At 43.6% G+C, this 17,333-nt stretch overlaps 1 protein-coding gene and 2 long non-coding RNA genes across 18 annotated transcripts in view; 1 reads left to right on the top strand and 2 right to left on the bottom strand.

The window, feature by feature from the left end:
- Positions 1-9,279, bottom strand: part of LOC144288108 (uncharacterized) — a 206,241-nt gene extending 196,962 nt beyond the window's left edge. For 4 of the 12 annotated variants that reach the window (XR_013356102.1, XR_013356075.1, XR_013356086.1 and 1 more), the window contains exons 1-3: positions 6,833-9,278; positions 5,342-5,543; positions 4,306-4,420 (exon numbers count right to left, since the gene is read on the bottom strand). This is a non-coding gene — a long non-coding RNA (uncharacterized LOC144288108). Of the gene's footprint in view, positions 1-1,869; positions 1,966-4,305; positions 4,421-5,341; positions 5,544-6,832 lie in introns of all 12 variants that reach the window. The other 8 variants (XR_013356130.1, XR_013356115.1, XR_013356112.1 and 5 more) reach the window with 8 other exon arrangements.
- Positions 9,094-17,333, top strand: part of LSM14A (LSM14A mRNA processing body assembly factor) — a 55,624-nt gene continuing 47,384 nt past the window's right edge. For 2 of the 5 annotated variants that reach the window (XM_077855731.1, XM_077855720.1), the window contains exon 1: positions 9,411-9,686. In XM_077855731.1, coding sequence (XP_077711857.1) covers positions 9,566-9,686 — 121 coding nt within the window. In that variant the 5' untranslated portion in view covers positions 9,411-9,565. Of the gene's footprint in view, positions 9,185-9,410; positions 9,687-17,333 lie in introns of those variants that run through there. The other 3 variants (XM_077855713.1, XM_077855703.1, XM_077855741.1) reach the window with 2 other exon arrangements.
- Positions 16,772-17,333, bottom strand: part of LOC144288131 (uncharacterized) — a 35,107-nt gene continuing 34,545 nt past the window's right edge. The window contains exon 3 of the long non-coding RNA XR_013356140.1: positions 16,772-16,900. This is a non-coding gene — a long non-coding RNA (uncharacterized LOC144288131). The remainder of the gene's footprint in view (positions 16,901-17,333) is intronic.

Genomic DNA, 17,333 nt, shown 5'->3' with positions numbered 1-17,333 from the left:
ACACCTTATTGTAAATAAAATCCTATGCAGGGACAATAGAAATCTTAACTATTTCCTTTCTTTAAAAAAAGTTTTTTATTGTGGTAAGATATACATAACATAAAATTGACCAATTTTACCACTTTTAAGTGTGCAATTTAGTGGCATTAAGTATATTCACACTGTTTTACAACCATCACCACCACCTCCAGAAATTTTTCATCTTCCCAAACCAAAAACTTTGTACCCATTAAACAATTATTCCCCACTTCCCCCTGCCGCCAGCCACTAGTAACAACCATGCTACTTCCTGTCTCTATGAATTTGATTACTCTAGGTACCCCCCATACAAGCAGGATCATAACATTATTTGTCCTTTTGTTGAAATGTTCCCTTTTAAAAATGAGTGAACTCTTGACTAAAGATGACTGGTTGTTTGTTTTTTTTAAGATGGCTGTTTAATCCCACATTATTATCTCCATGCCTTTCCAATACCCTACTAAAATAATAGCAAAGGAGGTAAAAAGTACAAATCCACAGCAAGAAATAGGAATTTCAATAGAAATTAAGAAATAAGAAATTTCAGCAGACTTATTGAAGATATAAAATAGAGGATAGACACAAAGAACAAATATCGTATGATTCCCCTTATATGGAGTACCTGGAGTAGGCAAATCATAGACACAGAAGATAGAATGGTGGTTGCCAGGCGCTGGGGGGAGGGAGACAGGTAGCTATTGTTTAATAGGTAAAGAGTTTCAGTTTGAGTAGATGGAAAAGTTCTGGAGGTGGATGGTGGTGACAGTTGCACAACACTGTGAATGTAGTTAATGCTACTGAACCGTATACTTAAAAATGATGAAAACGTAAAAATTTATTTATGTCTATTTTATCCTACATACACATAAAAATAGAGAATGGAGGTAGCTGGTAAAGCCAAGTACAGGAGGCCAAAGACTGGAATGCACATGGGAGGTGGGGCACCTGGGTGACTCAGTTGGTTAAGCATTTGCCTTTGGCTCAGGTCATCATCTCAGGGGTTCTGGGATTGAGCCCTGCATAGGGCTCTCCGCTCACCAGGGAATCTGCTTCTCCCTCTCCTTCTGCCCCACCTACTACTCATGCTCAAGCGCTTTCTCTCTAATAAATAAATAAAATCTTAAAAAAAAAAAAAGGAAATGCACATGGGTAGAGGGAAATAGCAGCCAAGTGGGGAGCAAATCATTCCTTGGACTTCCAAGTGGCTTGTGTCATATAAATATCCAATACAGGGATACCTAGGTGGCTCAGCAGTTAAGCGTCTGCCTTTGGCTTAGGGCATGATCCTGGAGTCCCGGGATCGAGTTCCACATCCAGCTCCCTGCATAGAGCCTGCTTCTCCCTCTGCCTGTGTCTCTGCCCCCCCCTCGTGTGTGTGTGTGTGTGTGTGTGTGTGTGTGTGTGTGTGTCTAATGAATAAATAAATAAAATCTTTAAAAAAAATAAATAAATACCCAATACAACAAAGGGCAGGAGCAAGACAAGGGGCTGAACCTTACCCCTCTCCACCACTCTGAACAAATAGCCATATGATGGCTTGACACGTACCCCACCCTCAGAAAAATGGCAGAGATTCTTCTCTAAAAAAGAATCAAACATCTCTGAACTTCCACAGTCTTGCTTTTAGAGGTTCACCAGTTAAATGTCTAAGAGAGTGCCTTCCCACCAGATGATTCTAAGTGAAGTCCTTCAATCTGTGAGTCCACTGCAAGCACAGAGGCCCCATCACAGAGATGATTAATGATCTGGTTCTCAAGTGTGCTCCAGTGGTCACCAGAGTTTGATGAAAGCCTCCAAAATGAAGACTCACTCTAAGATAAGCAAACCAAGAGGCAAGGGGCATTCTCATACCATGGAACTGTCAGTAGAGCAAAGGCTGTTCAGAGTCAGAACAGGCACCACGCAGACATAAGAGGCACATCCTTGCATATAGCCTGAACCTCAGTCCTGCATAAAGGAAATAAAGGCAACTCAGAAATGGCAGGGAACTTTAAAATGTCCTTAAGTACTACCCCAGTGAGATAAACCTTCATTTAACATAGCTAGAAATTAAGATAATGTCTAAAATGGATGAATCAAGAACTGGTGATGTAAGCATATTATTTAGAGAAACCACCAAGAGAAACAGCTGAATGAGTTAAAAGTAGTTGCCTCCAAAGGACCTCGGCAGGGGAGAGGTAGGCTGGGAATAATTGCTGTGCAATATAAGCTCTTCTGCATGATTTGATGGTTTAACCTTGTGTATGTATTAGCAGCACTTTGATTTTTTTTTTAATTTTTTAAAGAAAATGACTGGAAGGTTTCTTTTTTTTTTTTTTTTCTTATGTAGCATTGTTTCATTCTGGAATTTTCCAATTAAGCTTTTGGCTAAACACATACATATGATAATGATAATTATTCAGGAATCGGGAGGTTTGTAAAAACATTGTGTGCCATTAGAGTAATCAAGCTCAGCTCTAACACATCTTGGCTTTTCAGGATAATTAGACCACACTGGAGGCCCAGATGGGGTGAATGAGAAAGCCATGGGTGTCTGCCATATAGTAACAAGAAAACATCACCCAGAACTACTCAACTGGCAATTGAAATTTGCATGTTAACTTAGAACACAACAAGAAATGAATAAAAATGCCTGGATTTGAGGCACAACATTTCACTTTAAAAACCAAACATAGAACATAGGTGTGATCACAAAGCTCCTACACAACTCCTTTTAAGCTCTCACGTATTAAAATAGAATCTGTAAAACTAGAAGTGGTCCCTTCCATATCTCCTAGTTTTTAAAAATGTCACCTTCTACTGTGAGCATCTTTCTTGAAAATTCACAAAATACCAAAAAATCATTTGTCTACTAATTCACCCGACAGAGATGTTTTGCATGTCTGCTCAAGGCCCTGTGTGTTGGTACTAAGAACGCAGTGGCGAAAAGGCACAGAAAGTCCCTGCTCTCAGCACACATTTTCCACACTTACGAACTAGTGTAGAAAATGGATATGTAAATAGCCAATTCAACGTGATTAGGTCAATGTTAGCACAGGTTGGATAGGAAGGCTGGTTGGGAAAAAAAAAAAAAGGGGAAGGCTGGATGGGAGCGTGTAGACGGAGCAACTATCTCAGCTGCTCCCAGGACAGTAGTGAGAAGCCCTCTGACTGGAGGGATATCTAGATGAGGAGCTGCAGTGAGAAGGCTCCAGAGGGAGAATCCCAGAGAAGCCTAATGTGGCTTCCAGATCAGAGGACAAAGGCTGGAGGGTAGAGACAATGAAAGAGGACTTTAACTGCCTCCAATTTTTACCTTTTTCATTGGGTTCTTCTTTCCAGCCTGTCTCTAGGTTCAGGTGGAAGACTCTAAGGGCAAAGCAACCTGTGATGGAAACCAAAACTACCCTCTCAAGCCCTGGGCCTGCAGACCCTGCCCATGATTGACTTGAAGGTAGTGATCCATTTGACCTTCACTGCCTGCCTGCTCGCCCCCCCCCCCCTTTGTCTCACATTTTCCTAATAAACCTGGAAATATTTTCTGTACTTTGGAGATAATCTTTGAGACCCTAGTCTGCTGTCTTCCCAGGGTTGGCCTCAGTGAAGGAAATTCCTTTGTTTCCCCACCAGCCATCTCGAGCTTTTTTATTTCATCAGTGGCGGATGGCCAAACCTGGTCCATTTGAGACACCACCGTCCCAACTTGCATATCAGGTGCTTGTGCACTGCCCTGACCAACCGGCTACAAGAATGGGACACAGTAACAGAGTAAGAGGTAAGACAGGAGAATAAAGCAGGAGACAGTTGACACAGGGTTTTGTAAACAATAGACCCTAGGTTATTTTAAGGTCATAGAGCCATGAGGAGCCATTGAAGGTTTTTGGGGTAGGGTTTGAGGGCCAGGTCTGGCATCATAAGATTTGCATTTTAGAAAGATTTTCCTTCGATAAATTCATTATAGACTAGTTTCTATTATTTAGCTTACTTTCCAATCACATGCACACACTTCTTACCCATTTTCTGTTGTTTGTTGTTAAGATCATTGGACAGGTATTTGAGTAATGGTAAGATTAATAATATAGCTAGGGGTGTCTGGGTGGCTCATGTGATTAAGCATCTGGCTCTTGATCTTGGCTCAGGTTATGATCTCAGGGCGCTGTGAGATCAAGCCCCACCTTGGGCTCCTCACTGAGCACAGAGTTTGCTTGAGATTCTCTCCCTCTCTCCCCCACCCCTCAAAATAAAATCATTTCTTTAAAAAAATATTAATATGGGGTGCCTGGGTAGCTTAGTTGGTTAAACACCTACCTTCAACTCAGGTCATGATGCCAGGGTCCTGGGATCGAGTCCCACATCGGCTCCCTGCTCAGTGGAAAGTCTGCTTCTCCCTCTCCCTCTGCCTGCAGCTTCTCCTGCTTGTGCTCTGTCAAATAAATAAAATATTTTTTAAATTCATATAACTAATTATAGAGTGCTATTAAGTTTACAAAGCACTTTACCATAGGCACTCTCGTGGCAGGTACTTAAGAGGCAAAGGGTAGACAGAGATTTCCTGGTATCACATTCTTCCACCCTGTGTCCACGGAAGATACTGATAACCAATCATGGAACAAAGTCCTGTTGGTTTCAGACACATCCTCAGAATTGTCAACACAAATCTGGCAAGTAGTGCCATTTCTTTGAGTTGTCATTTGATGAAAAATTCAATTTGCCATCCTAGAATGCTGTAAACCACATCTATTATAGAATCATACAGATGAGGCTGAAATTCATGATTTCCCACCTTAGTGGTAGATCTAAGCTACTTGACATTCCCTGAGTCTCAGTTTCTTCATTTAAAAATTAGAAGGGCGCCTGGGTGGCTCAGTTTATTAAGCTGCTGACTCTTGATTTCAGCTCAGGTCTCAATCTCAAGGTGGTGAAATTGAGCCCTGCCTCAGGCTCTGCGCTCAGTGGGGAGTCTGCTTGAGATTCTCTCTTTCCTCTGCCCCTCCCCCCGCTCAATCTCAATAAATAAACCTTTTTAAAAAAATTAGAAATAAAAACATGTTACTCCAAGCTACTATTAATTAAAAGGCAGCAAACAGGGGCACCCGGGTGGCTCAGGTGGTTAAGCATCTGACTTCAATTCAGGTTATGATCTCAGGGTCCTGGAATCGATCCCTGTGTTGGGCCTCATGCTCAGCAAGGAGTCTGCTTGTCCCTCTGCCTCTCCCCCTTGTCCCTTTGCCTCTCCCTCTGCTCACACTCTCTCTCACTCTCGCTCTCAAATGAATAAATAAAATCTTTAAAAGATAAAAATAAAAAGAAGCAAACAATGAAATTGTATCATCTGTGTATTTACCTATAGAAATTCAATGATCACGTTATGGAGAGAGAAATCACAATTCCACATAACGTGCCTGCATCACAGAACAAACGTGGGACTGGACGTATCATGCATAGCACCATCAATTAGTCTGTTTCGGTGTGTATCTCATAGAATGAGCATCTCACTGCAGGGAGGGTAGTTCTTTGAAGGGAATATAGTTTCCCAAAACACAGACCTTAAATGAAAGCCAACAATGTCAGGTTACTTAACTGAAAGGCTAGCAGTCTATCCCAACTCTAGAGGAAAAACTGACTGGGAGGGCCTTTCTAAGGATAAAATGGACATATCCCTAATGGGTATATATGACCAAAAAAAATCTTCCAAATTCCATTTCCAATTAGATCGAAAAGGTCACAGCAGGCAATTACTTCCCTTGTAATAATGGGGGAAAGATGTGTAAAGAAGTAAAATATATTTATTTGTACAAATATCACAAAATAGCCTAAAGGAACTAAATTCTGGAGAAGGGGGACAAGATTTCATAGATGAGATTAACCGCTCTGGGGGGCATTTGTCACATCTGGGCATGGGCAGGCAAATGATGAGGCCTCCCACAGTCAGAGGGCTCTGCTTGGCAAAGAAGAAACCACTAACACTTTAAACATCTCTATGGACTAAACCAACAGATAAGAATATATGAAAATTCAAAACACAGAACTAGTCTTCCTCTTTGATTAAATGGGCAGCAGGGCAGAAGCCTGGGGCCTGAACGGAAAGACATTATCATCTCCCAATGCTTGGGTCCAGGTCCCACTAGAAGGGGAAGCCTCTAAGACACATCGATCATATCTTGCCCTCAAGGCATTTGAAGCCCAGGTGAACTTATACTGTGATTTATAATAAAAAATATATATAATAAAAATAATATTTGGTTTTTATCCTGTTTCTGGAACAGAGGTCCTAAAACACTTAGAATTTCTGAAGTAATGATAGTGATAAAGGTATCTCGTTTTATGTTAATGAGGTAACTTTTAGGAAGCATCTAAGAGTGGAGGCGGGTTGCCATTGCAGTGGATCTGGTAATTACAGGGTTAGACCTCTGTTTCAACCTCCCACCCTCTACCCCCCACTCCCAACCTCCAGGGAGGCAAGAGAGGTTGGAGATTCAATCAATTGCCAATGCCCAATGAGTTAATCAATCATGCCTGTGTAACGAATCTTCCATAATAACCCAAAGGATAGGGTTCTGAGAGTTTCCAGGTTGGTGAAAATGTGGAGATGCAGGGAAGGCAGCATGCCTAGAGAGGGCATGGAAGCACCATGCCCCTTTCCACACACCTTGCCCTATGCATCTCTTCCATCTGGTTGCTCCTAAGTTATATTCTTTTATAAAAAGCCAGAAATCTAGTAAGTAAAATGTTTCTCTGAGTTCTGTGAGCCACTCTAGCAAATGAACTAAACCCAAGAAAGGGGGTTATGGGAACCTCTGATTAATAGCCAGTCGGTCAGAAGTATGGTAACAACCTGGACTTGTGATTGGTTCTGAAGTCCAAGGGGGCTTGGAGATCACTGGAGCCCCCAAAGTATAGCCCGTTGGTCAAAAGCATAGGTGATAACCTGGGCTTGTTATTGGCATCTGGAGGGGAGGGCAGTCTTGTAGAACTGAGACCTCAACCTGTGGGATCTGATGCTATCTCTGGGTAAATAGTGTCGGAATTGAGTTGAATTGTAGGACACCCCAGCTGGTGCCCGAGAATTGCTTGTCTGTATGGGAATCCTTATACACACATTGGAATTTGGATCTTGTGGTGGGGAGCAATATGGGATTTGGGTTTTTGGAAGGCATGATAATGAAACACGCTGCACGCAGTTCTCAACCATTTTCTAGCACACAAGACAGAGATTCATATATATAGTATAATATGGGCTATCACACTGATAAGTTGCAATTACGCATGGTTCCTGGTGCCACAGGGTGCAAGAAACCAGGAGTTGCAAGGCATTAAGTAGGAGCAACAAGAGTGGTGATCCATGGGGTATAGCTAGAGGACTACTCTTGGTTTCAGTATTGCACACCCCATTGAGTCCTGGGGCCAGTGATGGGAATGAGGAGCGTGGATAAAGGGCAGGTTTATTTAGGGGAAGAAAGTGTATAAATGCAGATTATTTTTGAACATATTGAGTTGGAAGTGCCTGTGAGACATGCCCCCAAGCAATTGCCTCTGGAAAGTACAGTTTGTGTGACCTGGAAGTTGGGAGATCCTGAATGAGCATGTAAATTGGGGAATCATCAGCTTTGAGACGGAAAAGGATGAGCTCAGGAAGCATGAGAAGCTAAACTAAGTTCCAGACCTGGGAAGGAAAAGAATGAGCATGAATAAAAGCTCAACTCCCTGGCAGGAAGCTGATACTGAAGAGGTTATTTCATAGTCTTCCTTTGAAGGCATCGTGCACCAGGGCTCAACACAACCTCTAGACTTCTTTCCTGCCTCCCCCTCTCGGTGTTGCCACGCTTCTCATCATTTGTTCACTCAGCTCACCAGACATCCTGTCTGCGCCCTGCCCTCATCTAACTGTTCATCCATACAACAATTTACTGAGAAGCCACCCTGTGCCAGGAGCTATCCTAGGTCGGGACCACACAGTGGTGACCAAAACATTCTTATCTCAAAATGTTTACATTCTAGCAAAGGAGACAGACACACGCAAATAGTATCAGGGAGAGAGAAATGCTATGAAGAAAACATAAGCAAGCTAAGGGCATATGGTGGTGCAGGCAGGTGTCCTGTTTTAATCCCCAGTAAGGAAAGTCATCTCTGGAGGTCACATTTGAGATCTGAATGAAGAGCGAAAGTTGTGGGTGAAGAAAGGGTGGCTAGAACAGAATGGTGAAATGAGGTGACGAGGGGTTAAGTCGTCTATGTTTTTGTAAGCCTAAGTAAGGAGTCCGGCTTTCACTCTGTGACTAGAGATCACTCGGGAGAGGAGTACTGAGTAGAAGAAAGACATGATCTGACAGATTTTAGCAGGACCCCGGCTGCTGTGTGGAGAGTTAAGTACTGGGGGCAAGAACAGAGGTAGAAGGACCTTTTAGGAGGCGATTGCGGTAACCCCGGGCAGGGAAGGGCAGGGGACGTGGGGTTTGTTGTAGAGAGGCAGGAGATGGAGATGGTGAGAAGTGATCAGATTCGGGTCACCCATTATCGATGGAGAGGGCAGGATTTGCAATCAGAACAGATGTCGGGGTGAGAGAGAAGTCCAGGATGACTCCAAGGATGAGCAGTTGGATAAACAGCACCAGTTCCCGCGGTGGTGAACCGAGTGGCCGAAGGTTAATCTCAGAGGGAAAAACCGGGAGCCTTGGTTTGGAGACACAAAGTTAATCAGATGCGGATTAAACGTGCAACTAGAGAGAATGAGGGGGTCTACGGCTGATCTGAGTCCAGAGTTCTCCGAATTGATCAAAGCAGCAGACAAATGCCTGGGATTGGTCTGTGTAGAGTGGCCCTGAAAGCCACGAGCCCAGATGAGAGCATCCCGAGGTGTTGGACAGAGTCCCAGCTCCAGCAGCTGCGAAGGGGAGAAGGGGGGAGGGGGAAGGGGAGGGGGGGACGGGCTGGGTAATGGGATGCTGCGATGGAGCCCGGGGAGCTTCTAGAGGGCCACAGTAGCCTCGAACGGGAAAGGACCGGGTCCTAACGGGGCTCGGCGGGAGCTCGGGGGCGGAAGGGCCCCTTTCCAGGCTGAGGGATCCGCATTCGCCGACGCAGGACGCAGGACAAGATGCGACGGGTCTGCAAATGGCGGAGGCCGCGGGGGAGGCCGAGAGCGCCGCGCGCGCCCCCACCGCCGCCCACCGAGTCCCGGCGCCGCCAGGTACGCCGCCTCTCCCTCAGTCGCCGCCTCTCAGGCCGCGCGAGCACGGCAGCCGGGGACTCGACCCGGCGGCGCCGCCGCGGAGACCCCCGAGGCCGCCCGGGGAGGCCCAGCCGCCCGCCGCCGGCCTGAGTCTCGCGAGAGCGCGGCCTCGCCTTGCCCAGCATGCCCCGCGCCGCCGCCGCTGCCGCCGCCGCCGCCGCCGCGCCGCGGCTTGAGGGCGGGAGGCTGGGGGAGGGTAGCGGAGCCGGCGCCGCCGCCATGTTGGGTCTGAGGCGGCTGCTGTAGGCGCCGACGGAGCGAGCGGGCTTGCGGAGCGGCGACAGCGGCGCGGGATCTGCCTCTCTGCGAGCGGCCCGGAGCGGCGGCGGCGGCGGCGCCATGAGCGGGGGCACCCCTTACATCGGCAGCAAGATCAGCCTTATCTCCAAGGCGGAGATCCGCTACGAGGGCATCCTCTACACCATCGACACCGAGAACTCCACCGTAGCCCTCGCCAAAGGTACGCCGGGGCGGGCCTCGCGGGGGAGCGGCGCCCGGCTGTCGGCCCGCGGCCCCCTGCCCCCCCCCCCCCGCCCTCCGCCGTCCTCGGGGAGGCCGCTCCCTTCCCTCCGACCGGGCCCGGGCGTCGCGGGGCCGGGCCGCGGCCTCCCCCCCGCCCCCCCGCGCCCCGGGGGCTTCCTGGCTTCCACCCCGGGGACGTCCGCGCCTTCAATCCGGGACCTGGAGGACCGAGAGCGGGGCGGGCGGGGCGGGCGGGGCGGCCCTCAAGTCCGAGCACGGGCCGGAGAACACGGAGAGACGTGTTCTTCCAACTCCGAAATTCGGGGGTTCTGGCGTCTCCCCACAAAACAAAGCCCCGAGTATTCAAAGAATTTTTCCGCCCAGCTCGAGTTTAGTTGCTGATTTGTTGATTCCGAGGCACCTATTTTCTCACGTTCTCAATTTCGATTTGTTGGCGGCGTCCCTCAGGTGAAGTAAGTGTGTGTGGGGGGTGGGGGGGGCGATGTGCCAAAACTTTGGGTCTCGCCCCGCGACGCCGACGGTCTCGGGGCCCTCGGGCACATCGCGCCCCACTTGTCCGCCTTACGTGGTGTTTACCTGCTAAACCGGAATCCTCCTCAAAGGCCGTTGTGCAACCGCGTCTTTAAAAAAAAAAAAAAAAATGCTCGCCGGGGTGCGCCCGGGGTACCCGGTGCGGAGGCGGGTTCGAGCTTGACCCAGGTTGCACCCTCGTCCCGAAGGCTGCGCCGCGCGGGCCCTGCCGGCGGGTCCCGGGGACGGCGGCGGGTTCGGGGCGTGGAGCACCGAAGGGCCCTGCCCCTAGGATCTCACTGAGCGTCGCCCCGTCTGAGTGGGGTTTTGTTTCCGTTCACACGTGGTGGGGCCTTGGCTCCGCCGGAAAACCGGCAAGAACGTAAACTTGAGCTCCCGCTTCCTCAGGTCTCACGAGTTTGGGATGACTTAGGCGAGGGGAGCAAGGTGATAACCAAGGTAGCCTTTCCAGGTACATCTGGTAGAGAGACGGAACGAATGAGACCGTGGTAGAGACAAGAGGCCCAGGGCCAGGAAGAAATTTTCTAAGTCTGCAAAAAAAGAAGACAAATTTATAACGGAGCGGGAAGTTATTTCACAGCATCACACGAGTACTTAGTGACATTTGGGGGGTCCTTTTTAATAACACTTGTGTTGGGACAGATTGTATACCTGAGTTACGGAGTCTTAATTTTTTTTTATCTTAAGTTTCTTTTCCACTGCCCCATAGATATTTAGCTGTATAGTGTCTTAGTTTTTATGGCTTTATGAAGTTATCAAGAAGACTTTCTTTTTTTTTTTTTTTTAAGATTTTATTTATTTACTCATGAGAGACACACACACAGAGAGGCAGAGACACAGGCAGAGGGAAAAGCAGGCTCCACGCAGGGAGGCCGACGTGGGACTCATCCCGGGACTCCAGGGTCATGCCCTGGGCTGAAGGCAGGCACTGAACCGCTGCACCCGGGCTGCCCTCAAAAAGGCTTTTTTAAAGTTCTCAGTGAGGCCCACATACAGTATTTGTAAGCTAATCTGAATTTTAAGGTGTCTTGCCAGTTGAATGACTTACCATTGAGTTGGCTGTACTTTTTTTTTTACTCCTCACAATGACAAAAATTAATACATTCTTAAGGTTTCTTATGTATTAAATTTAGTCCTTTTTTTTTTTTTTTTAAGATTTTGTTTATTTATTCATGACAGACAGAGAGAGGCAGAGACACAGGCAGAGGGAGAAGCAGGCTCCGCACAGGGAGTCCGACGCAGAACTGGATCCCGGGACTCCAGGAACGCGCCTGGGCGGAAGGCAGGCACTAAACCGCTGAGCCACCCAGGCGTCCCTAACTTTAGTCTTTTAAAAATCTTTGAATTCTTATATTCTTTTATACATTTTATACATTACACATTTTTTTTCAGTTTCTAGAGTCAGTAAACTACAATTTTATTAGTCTGTAGTAGTTGAATTCACAAACCAGTTTGTTCTTGTATCATGTCTTGATAAATACAAGCACAGGAGTGAAAAGTTTTTTTAATCATTGAATTTATATCTGTGCTTATGGCTTTGATAGTTAATCCCACAGACATGATATATGCTTTTTTTTAAGCAGGAGTTATTTAATATTTAATAGAGATTGAGGGATTTAATTGTGTTTGCAAAAATGGTAGTTATCAAATTTTCGTACCTTACTCTACTTAGCATCTGATCTAAAACTTCTGTATGGCTATCTAGTCAACACTGGACATTTCAAATTTCAGAGTTAGAAGTGGGGTGTTTGGTTTTCAAATTTTAAAATTTACATGACTTGTGAAGTAATTTGATATCTGATATTTCACGTTTTTCAAAATTTGGTTGAAGAATGGCAGTCTAACAGATTAAAGCCAAAAGTTTGTTTATGAAGTTTAGAATACCATATGTATATGCATTTAGAGATCTCTGTTATCTTTGTAAACTATCAATTGAGTTAATCTCAAGTGACATTCTTAGAATTCTCTTCTGGATGTTAATTTTTTCCCCTCTGGGTAGAGTTCTTTCCCTTTTATTGTGAAGTAACCACACATGTTGAAAAGATACATAGATAAAAATGAAATGTTTTTAAACTAAATGCTGTAACTACCACCCAGGGCAAGACAGACATTGCCAGCATCCCAGAATCCTCCCACCTCCTGCATCTTCCCATCACCTCTACTACTCTCTTAAGCTAAATTTAAACATTATTCTAACATTCATAGTTTTATCACTTTTAAGTTTACATCCCTAAAGGAGTTTACCTTTGTCCTTTTCTGAACTTTATATAAATGGAATCATCTTGTATATATTTGATTTTAGTTTGTTGTGGCATAGTATTTCACCTATGATGTGTATTCATTCTTGAATATAACAAGTTTATTCTGTATTTTTTTTATATACTACAGTTAATTTTTAAATTGTTTAGTTTTTGCTATTATGAACAATTGTGTTTAAGTGCACTGATGCCCGTCTGTAGTTTTCTTGAGGATATATACTTGAATTGCAGGATCGTTTGGAATGTGTGTCTTTATCTTTATTAGGTAATGCTAAGCAGTTTTCCAGAGTTGTTGCTTACTAGTTTCTATTTCAGTCATTAGTATATGAGAGTTCTAGTTCCATATCCTTTACCGGCAATAATACTGAGTACCAGGTATTTTAATTCTGTCGGGTCTGGTGGGTGTGATTGTACTTGACTTTAATCTTCCTGATTACTAATGAGGTGGACAATTTTTTTTTTTTAAGATTTTATTCATTTATTCATGAGAGACACACAGAGAGAGAGGCAGAGACACAGGCAGAGAGAGAAGCAGGCTCCATGCAGGGAGCCTGATGAGGGACTTGATCCCGGGACTCCAGGAACACGCTCTGGGCTGAAGGCAGGAACTAAACTGCTGAGCCACCCAGGGATCCCCCTGGACACGTTTTCATATCCTAGTCATTTGGATTTCATCTTTCGTGAAGCACCTTTGAAATCTTTTGCCCATTTTACTACTGAAATGCAGATCTTTTTCTAGAGTTCACCATTCTGGGTATGAGTACTTTGCTGAGTATATCTGTTGCAAATATCTTTTCCCACTTGATGGCTTCTTTTGGTGAACAGAAGTTCATTTTAATGTAGATATGTTTATCACTCTAATTTATGGCTAGTGTTTTTCTTCTTTTAAAGAATTTTTCCCTACCACAAGGTCATGAAGATATTTTGATAACTTTTTCAAAACTTTTTTGTTTTGCTTTTTCACTAAATTTAGTAAGGGATTCACTTGGCTTATATGATCTAGATTAAAATTTACATTTGGTGTTACTTATTTAAATTCATGTGGAACTATACAATGCTCTTAAAATTTTGGATTAGTTACATTTGATGTTGTATATAGTTAGGGTAACCATATGGCCTGGTTTGCCCTGGTGGAAGGTCCTTGTTTGTTCCTGTTGTTCTGGCATAATTATTAAAACATCCCTTTTCTCTCTTGAAAATGTTCCAGTTTGGCTAATATATTTAATGGTCACACTAAATATAATCAAAAGCCCAATCCCAGAGGTAGTAACTAACTGCGTGATGTTCTTTATTTTCTCTAGAGATTCACAGACTAGCTCAAGTTCTGTAAAGGTGAAATTGAAGTAAATTTGATGGGCTTTGATACCCAGGATCTTCTATATGAATGTCAGGCAGTTTTAAAGGCAACTAGAAAGACTGGTGTCTGTCTTTTAAGCATGTTAATAGATCATTTGGTCTGTAGTTTGTCTCTTGGAGCTTTGTCACAACTCTGAGTTATTTTTTTCCTAACGCTGATTATGACCAGCATGTAATCTTCTTTGCTTATTTGCATGTGTTTATTGTCACCTTCCCTCCCCCCCATAGAGTCTGAGCTCCTGGAAGAATGAATGTTTATTTAATAAATAGGTGGACATGATTTAACATTTTAGTTTATTAATCTTGTAGAAATCTCTTGAGGGTGGGAATCTCCAAATAATACTTTCCATATTCACAATCGTATATCTCTTTAATATTGAAATGCCTAAAGGCCCCTGGGTGGCTCAATCAGTTAAGCATCTGCCTTCTGCTCAGGTCATCATCTCAGGGTCCTGGGATTGAGCCCCTATATCAAGCTTCCTGCTCAGCAGGGAGTCTGCTTCTCCCTCTTTCTCTGTCCCTCTCCTCTGCTCCTGCTTTCTCTCTCTCTCAAATAAATCTTTAAAAACACTGAAATGCCTAAGACATGTTGCCTCCCCCCTTCCCCGCCCCCAATAGTGAGAGATTTTAGGAATACAAGAGGATAAAATCTTATGACAAAATTGGCATTGTTAGGGAGATGGGGTTTTTTTTTTTACCTTATGACTCAAGCTCAATTATAATTTTCTTTTAAAATTTAAGGGAAGAATTGGTTCAAGATTTTTGAGGGAATGGCAAAGCAGTGGCATGCATGAATAGTTTGTAGAATATTTCCACTTACTGTATATTTACACCTGTGTCTGTGAATATGATGCCTGAGCACATACTAGATCCTGGATACCAAGATTGCCCACACTATTTTTACATTATTTTTTAGACTATTTAAATAAAATGGGCTAAATTGAGTGAAATTCTTATTTAATATATATTTTAAGTTAGCTATACCTGGATAGTACACCACAAAACTGAAAACCAGGTTGCCACTACATTAGGAAAAGATACTTCGTGAAGAATGATTAATAAGTCAGCTACTTTTAAAACAATTTGTCCTTAAAATCAAGGCGTTGGTAGAGGAATATAAAGTCTGGTAATGGATTTATTTACTTAAATCATCTGCTAAGCCCTGCCCATTGGTATACCTTAGCCACTTCTTGATTGTTAATTAGCCATATACTCAGTGAGTAGGAGAGCATTGTAGGATGGATGAAATATCTGTGAAGTGTTTTATTGATTTCTTGTGTTCTCACGAGTTGGGGACCTAAATCTAGCAATTCACAAAATCACTAACTAGAATGTCAAAGATCCAGTAACACTTTAAGCTGCAGTTTCTATTGGTTGCCCTATTTAGTGAGGTTGCCAGAACTTGGAGCCTTGGATACAGTTCATTGTTGCTATACAGTCCACAGAAATATTTAGTAATTTGGGGAGTCTGAAGTCAGTGCCAAAAACTAACTGCATTTTCCAGTGCAGTAAGATAAGCTGTAGCTTTCTGAATCAGTAGTAGAAAAAACAGCATAAAACCTGAAGAAAATAATAGTAGAAGGAAGGAAATAGGAAGAGCAAAGAAATCTTATCTGTGCTTGACATATAGCAATAGCAAGAGTTTTATAGTATTTAACCCAGTGCCAAAGTAATAGCGGTAACTGCAGATGGCTTAACTTGAGTTTATTGGTCCATGGTAGAAGATGCCCTCTACAGAACATTTTACCAAAAAAAATAAAAGAACATTTTACCTTTTATTTTTTCTATGATGCTTTAAATTCTTAAGAAGAATTCTTCTTCAGAGAGACACGTAGCATGTGGGGGAGGGGTGAGGGAGAAGGGTAGAGAGAGAATCTTAAACTGGCTCTACATCCCTAGAACTGGATCACAGGGCTCAATCTCACAACCCTGTGATCATGACCTGAGTGGAAATCAAGAGTCCCAACGGTTAACCCATTTTGAGCCATCTGGGCACTCCTAAAGTAATACTTTAAATTAGCCATATTGAAAACTAAATATCATTGAAGTTTTTTAATGGATAAAGTGTATTAGTTTGTAAAATACTTTATTCAAAAAGATTTTATTCTAATTTTTTTTTTAAGATTGATTTCTTTATCTGGGGTGGGGGGCAAGGTGAGAATTAGGATCTCAAGCAAACTCCCTGCGGGGTTTGATCTCACAACCCTAAGATTATGACCTGAGCCGAAATCAAGAGTCACTACACTTGACCGACTGAGCCACCCGGCACCCCTCTTATTCTAGTTTTGTGGGGTGTTTATTTCTCAAAGAAAATGTGACCCAAAAGGCCAGTTGGAATGCTTAGTAGCTCTTTGACCTTGGACAAGTTATTTAACCATAGCTTTAACTACTTCTTTTATTTTTTTTAATATTTTATTTTATTTTATTTATTCATGATGGGGGGGAGGGGGAGAGAGAGAGAGAGAGGCAGAAGAACTACTTCTTTTAAATATAGACGATAGTGCCCATCTTTCAGTCATTCTGAGAATTAAATGAGGTAATAACAAAAGTAATTAGTTTACTGTAGGTGCTTAATAGAGAGTAACTATCTTGTTGCTATTTTTTAGCCACCATCTCCATCTCTGTCTCTCTAGCACCCAAACTCCATAAATTATTCAGACCTACTATAGTCTGTTGATCTTACTACCTTTCACTCACTGCCCCACATCCCCCTCATGACTTTACTTCCCTCTTTATCCTGTTTAAATTCCATGAGTAGTTACAATCAGTCCTGAGCATAAACTCACCCACCCCCGTCCCTCTCCTGCTTTCTTTCACCAGCTTAAAGAAACCACAGTCGTGTTTATACCAACACAGACATGCTGACCAGTTTCACCTTAAATTTACATTCACTAACCTCATTAGTCATAGTTATTTCCCTGCAGTCATACTGTACTTCCACGGTCTACTCATTCCAATGTCCTGCATGACTCTTCCATTCTCTCCATTTTCCTCAGACCTCCAACGCCTCTTGCCCATCTTCACTTTTAACCTGTGAACCTGTTTCCTATTTAATTGAGGAAAGCATAGCAAACAGAAGAGAATTTTGATTAACTCATCTCACATGGACCCAATTTCTCACATCTGTGCTCCACACCTCTACTTTTTCACTGGTCACTTTCAGAGAAAGTGTTCGTTCTTCTCTGTCAGGCCACCCTTCCCCTTTGGAATAGATTTCATCCCCTCTTGATTTGAAGTAGCTGCTTTAGCAGTTCTCTACATCTGTGAATTGAGTTTTTCTTCTCTACCAGATCTTTTCTATCTACATAGAGCTATGATGCTATTTCACCCATCTTAAAAATAGCAACAAGAAAATACCACTACTCTTTTTGTGTCTGTGGGGGGGGGGGGGGAACACTACTACTTTTATTTTTTTTTATTTAATTTTATATTTTTAAAGATTTTATTTATTTATTCATGAGAGACAGAGAGGGAAAGAC

Source organism: Canis aureus, chromosome 1 (assembly GCF_053574225.1).
Source record: "Canis aureus isolate CA01 chromosome 1, VMU_Caureus_v.1.0, whole genome shotgun sequence".
NCBI lineage: Eukaryota > Metazoa > Chordata > Mammalia > Carnivora > Canidae > Canis > Canis aureus.
Note: the sequence above shows the minus strand (reverse complement) of the source record. Positions and strands in the feature narration are given on the sequence as shown.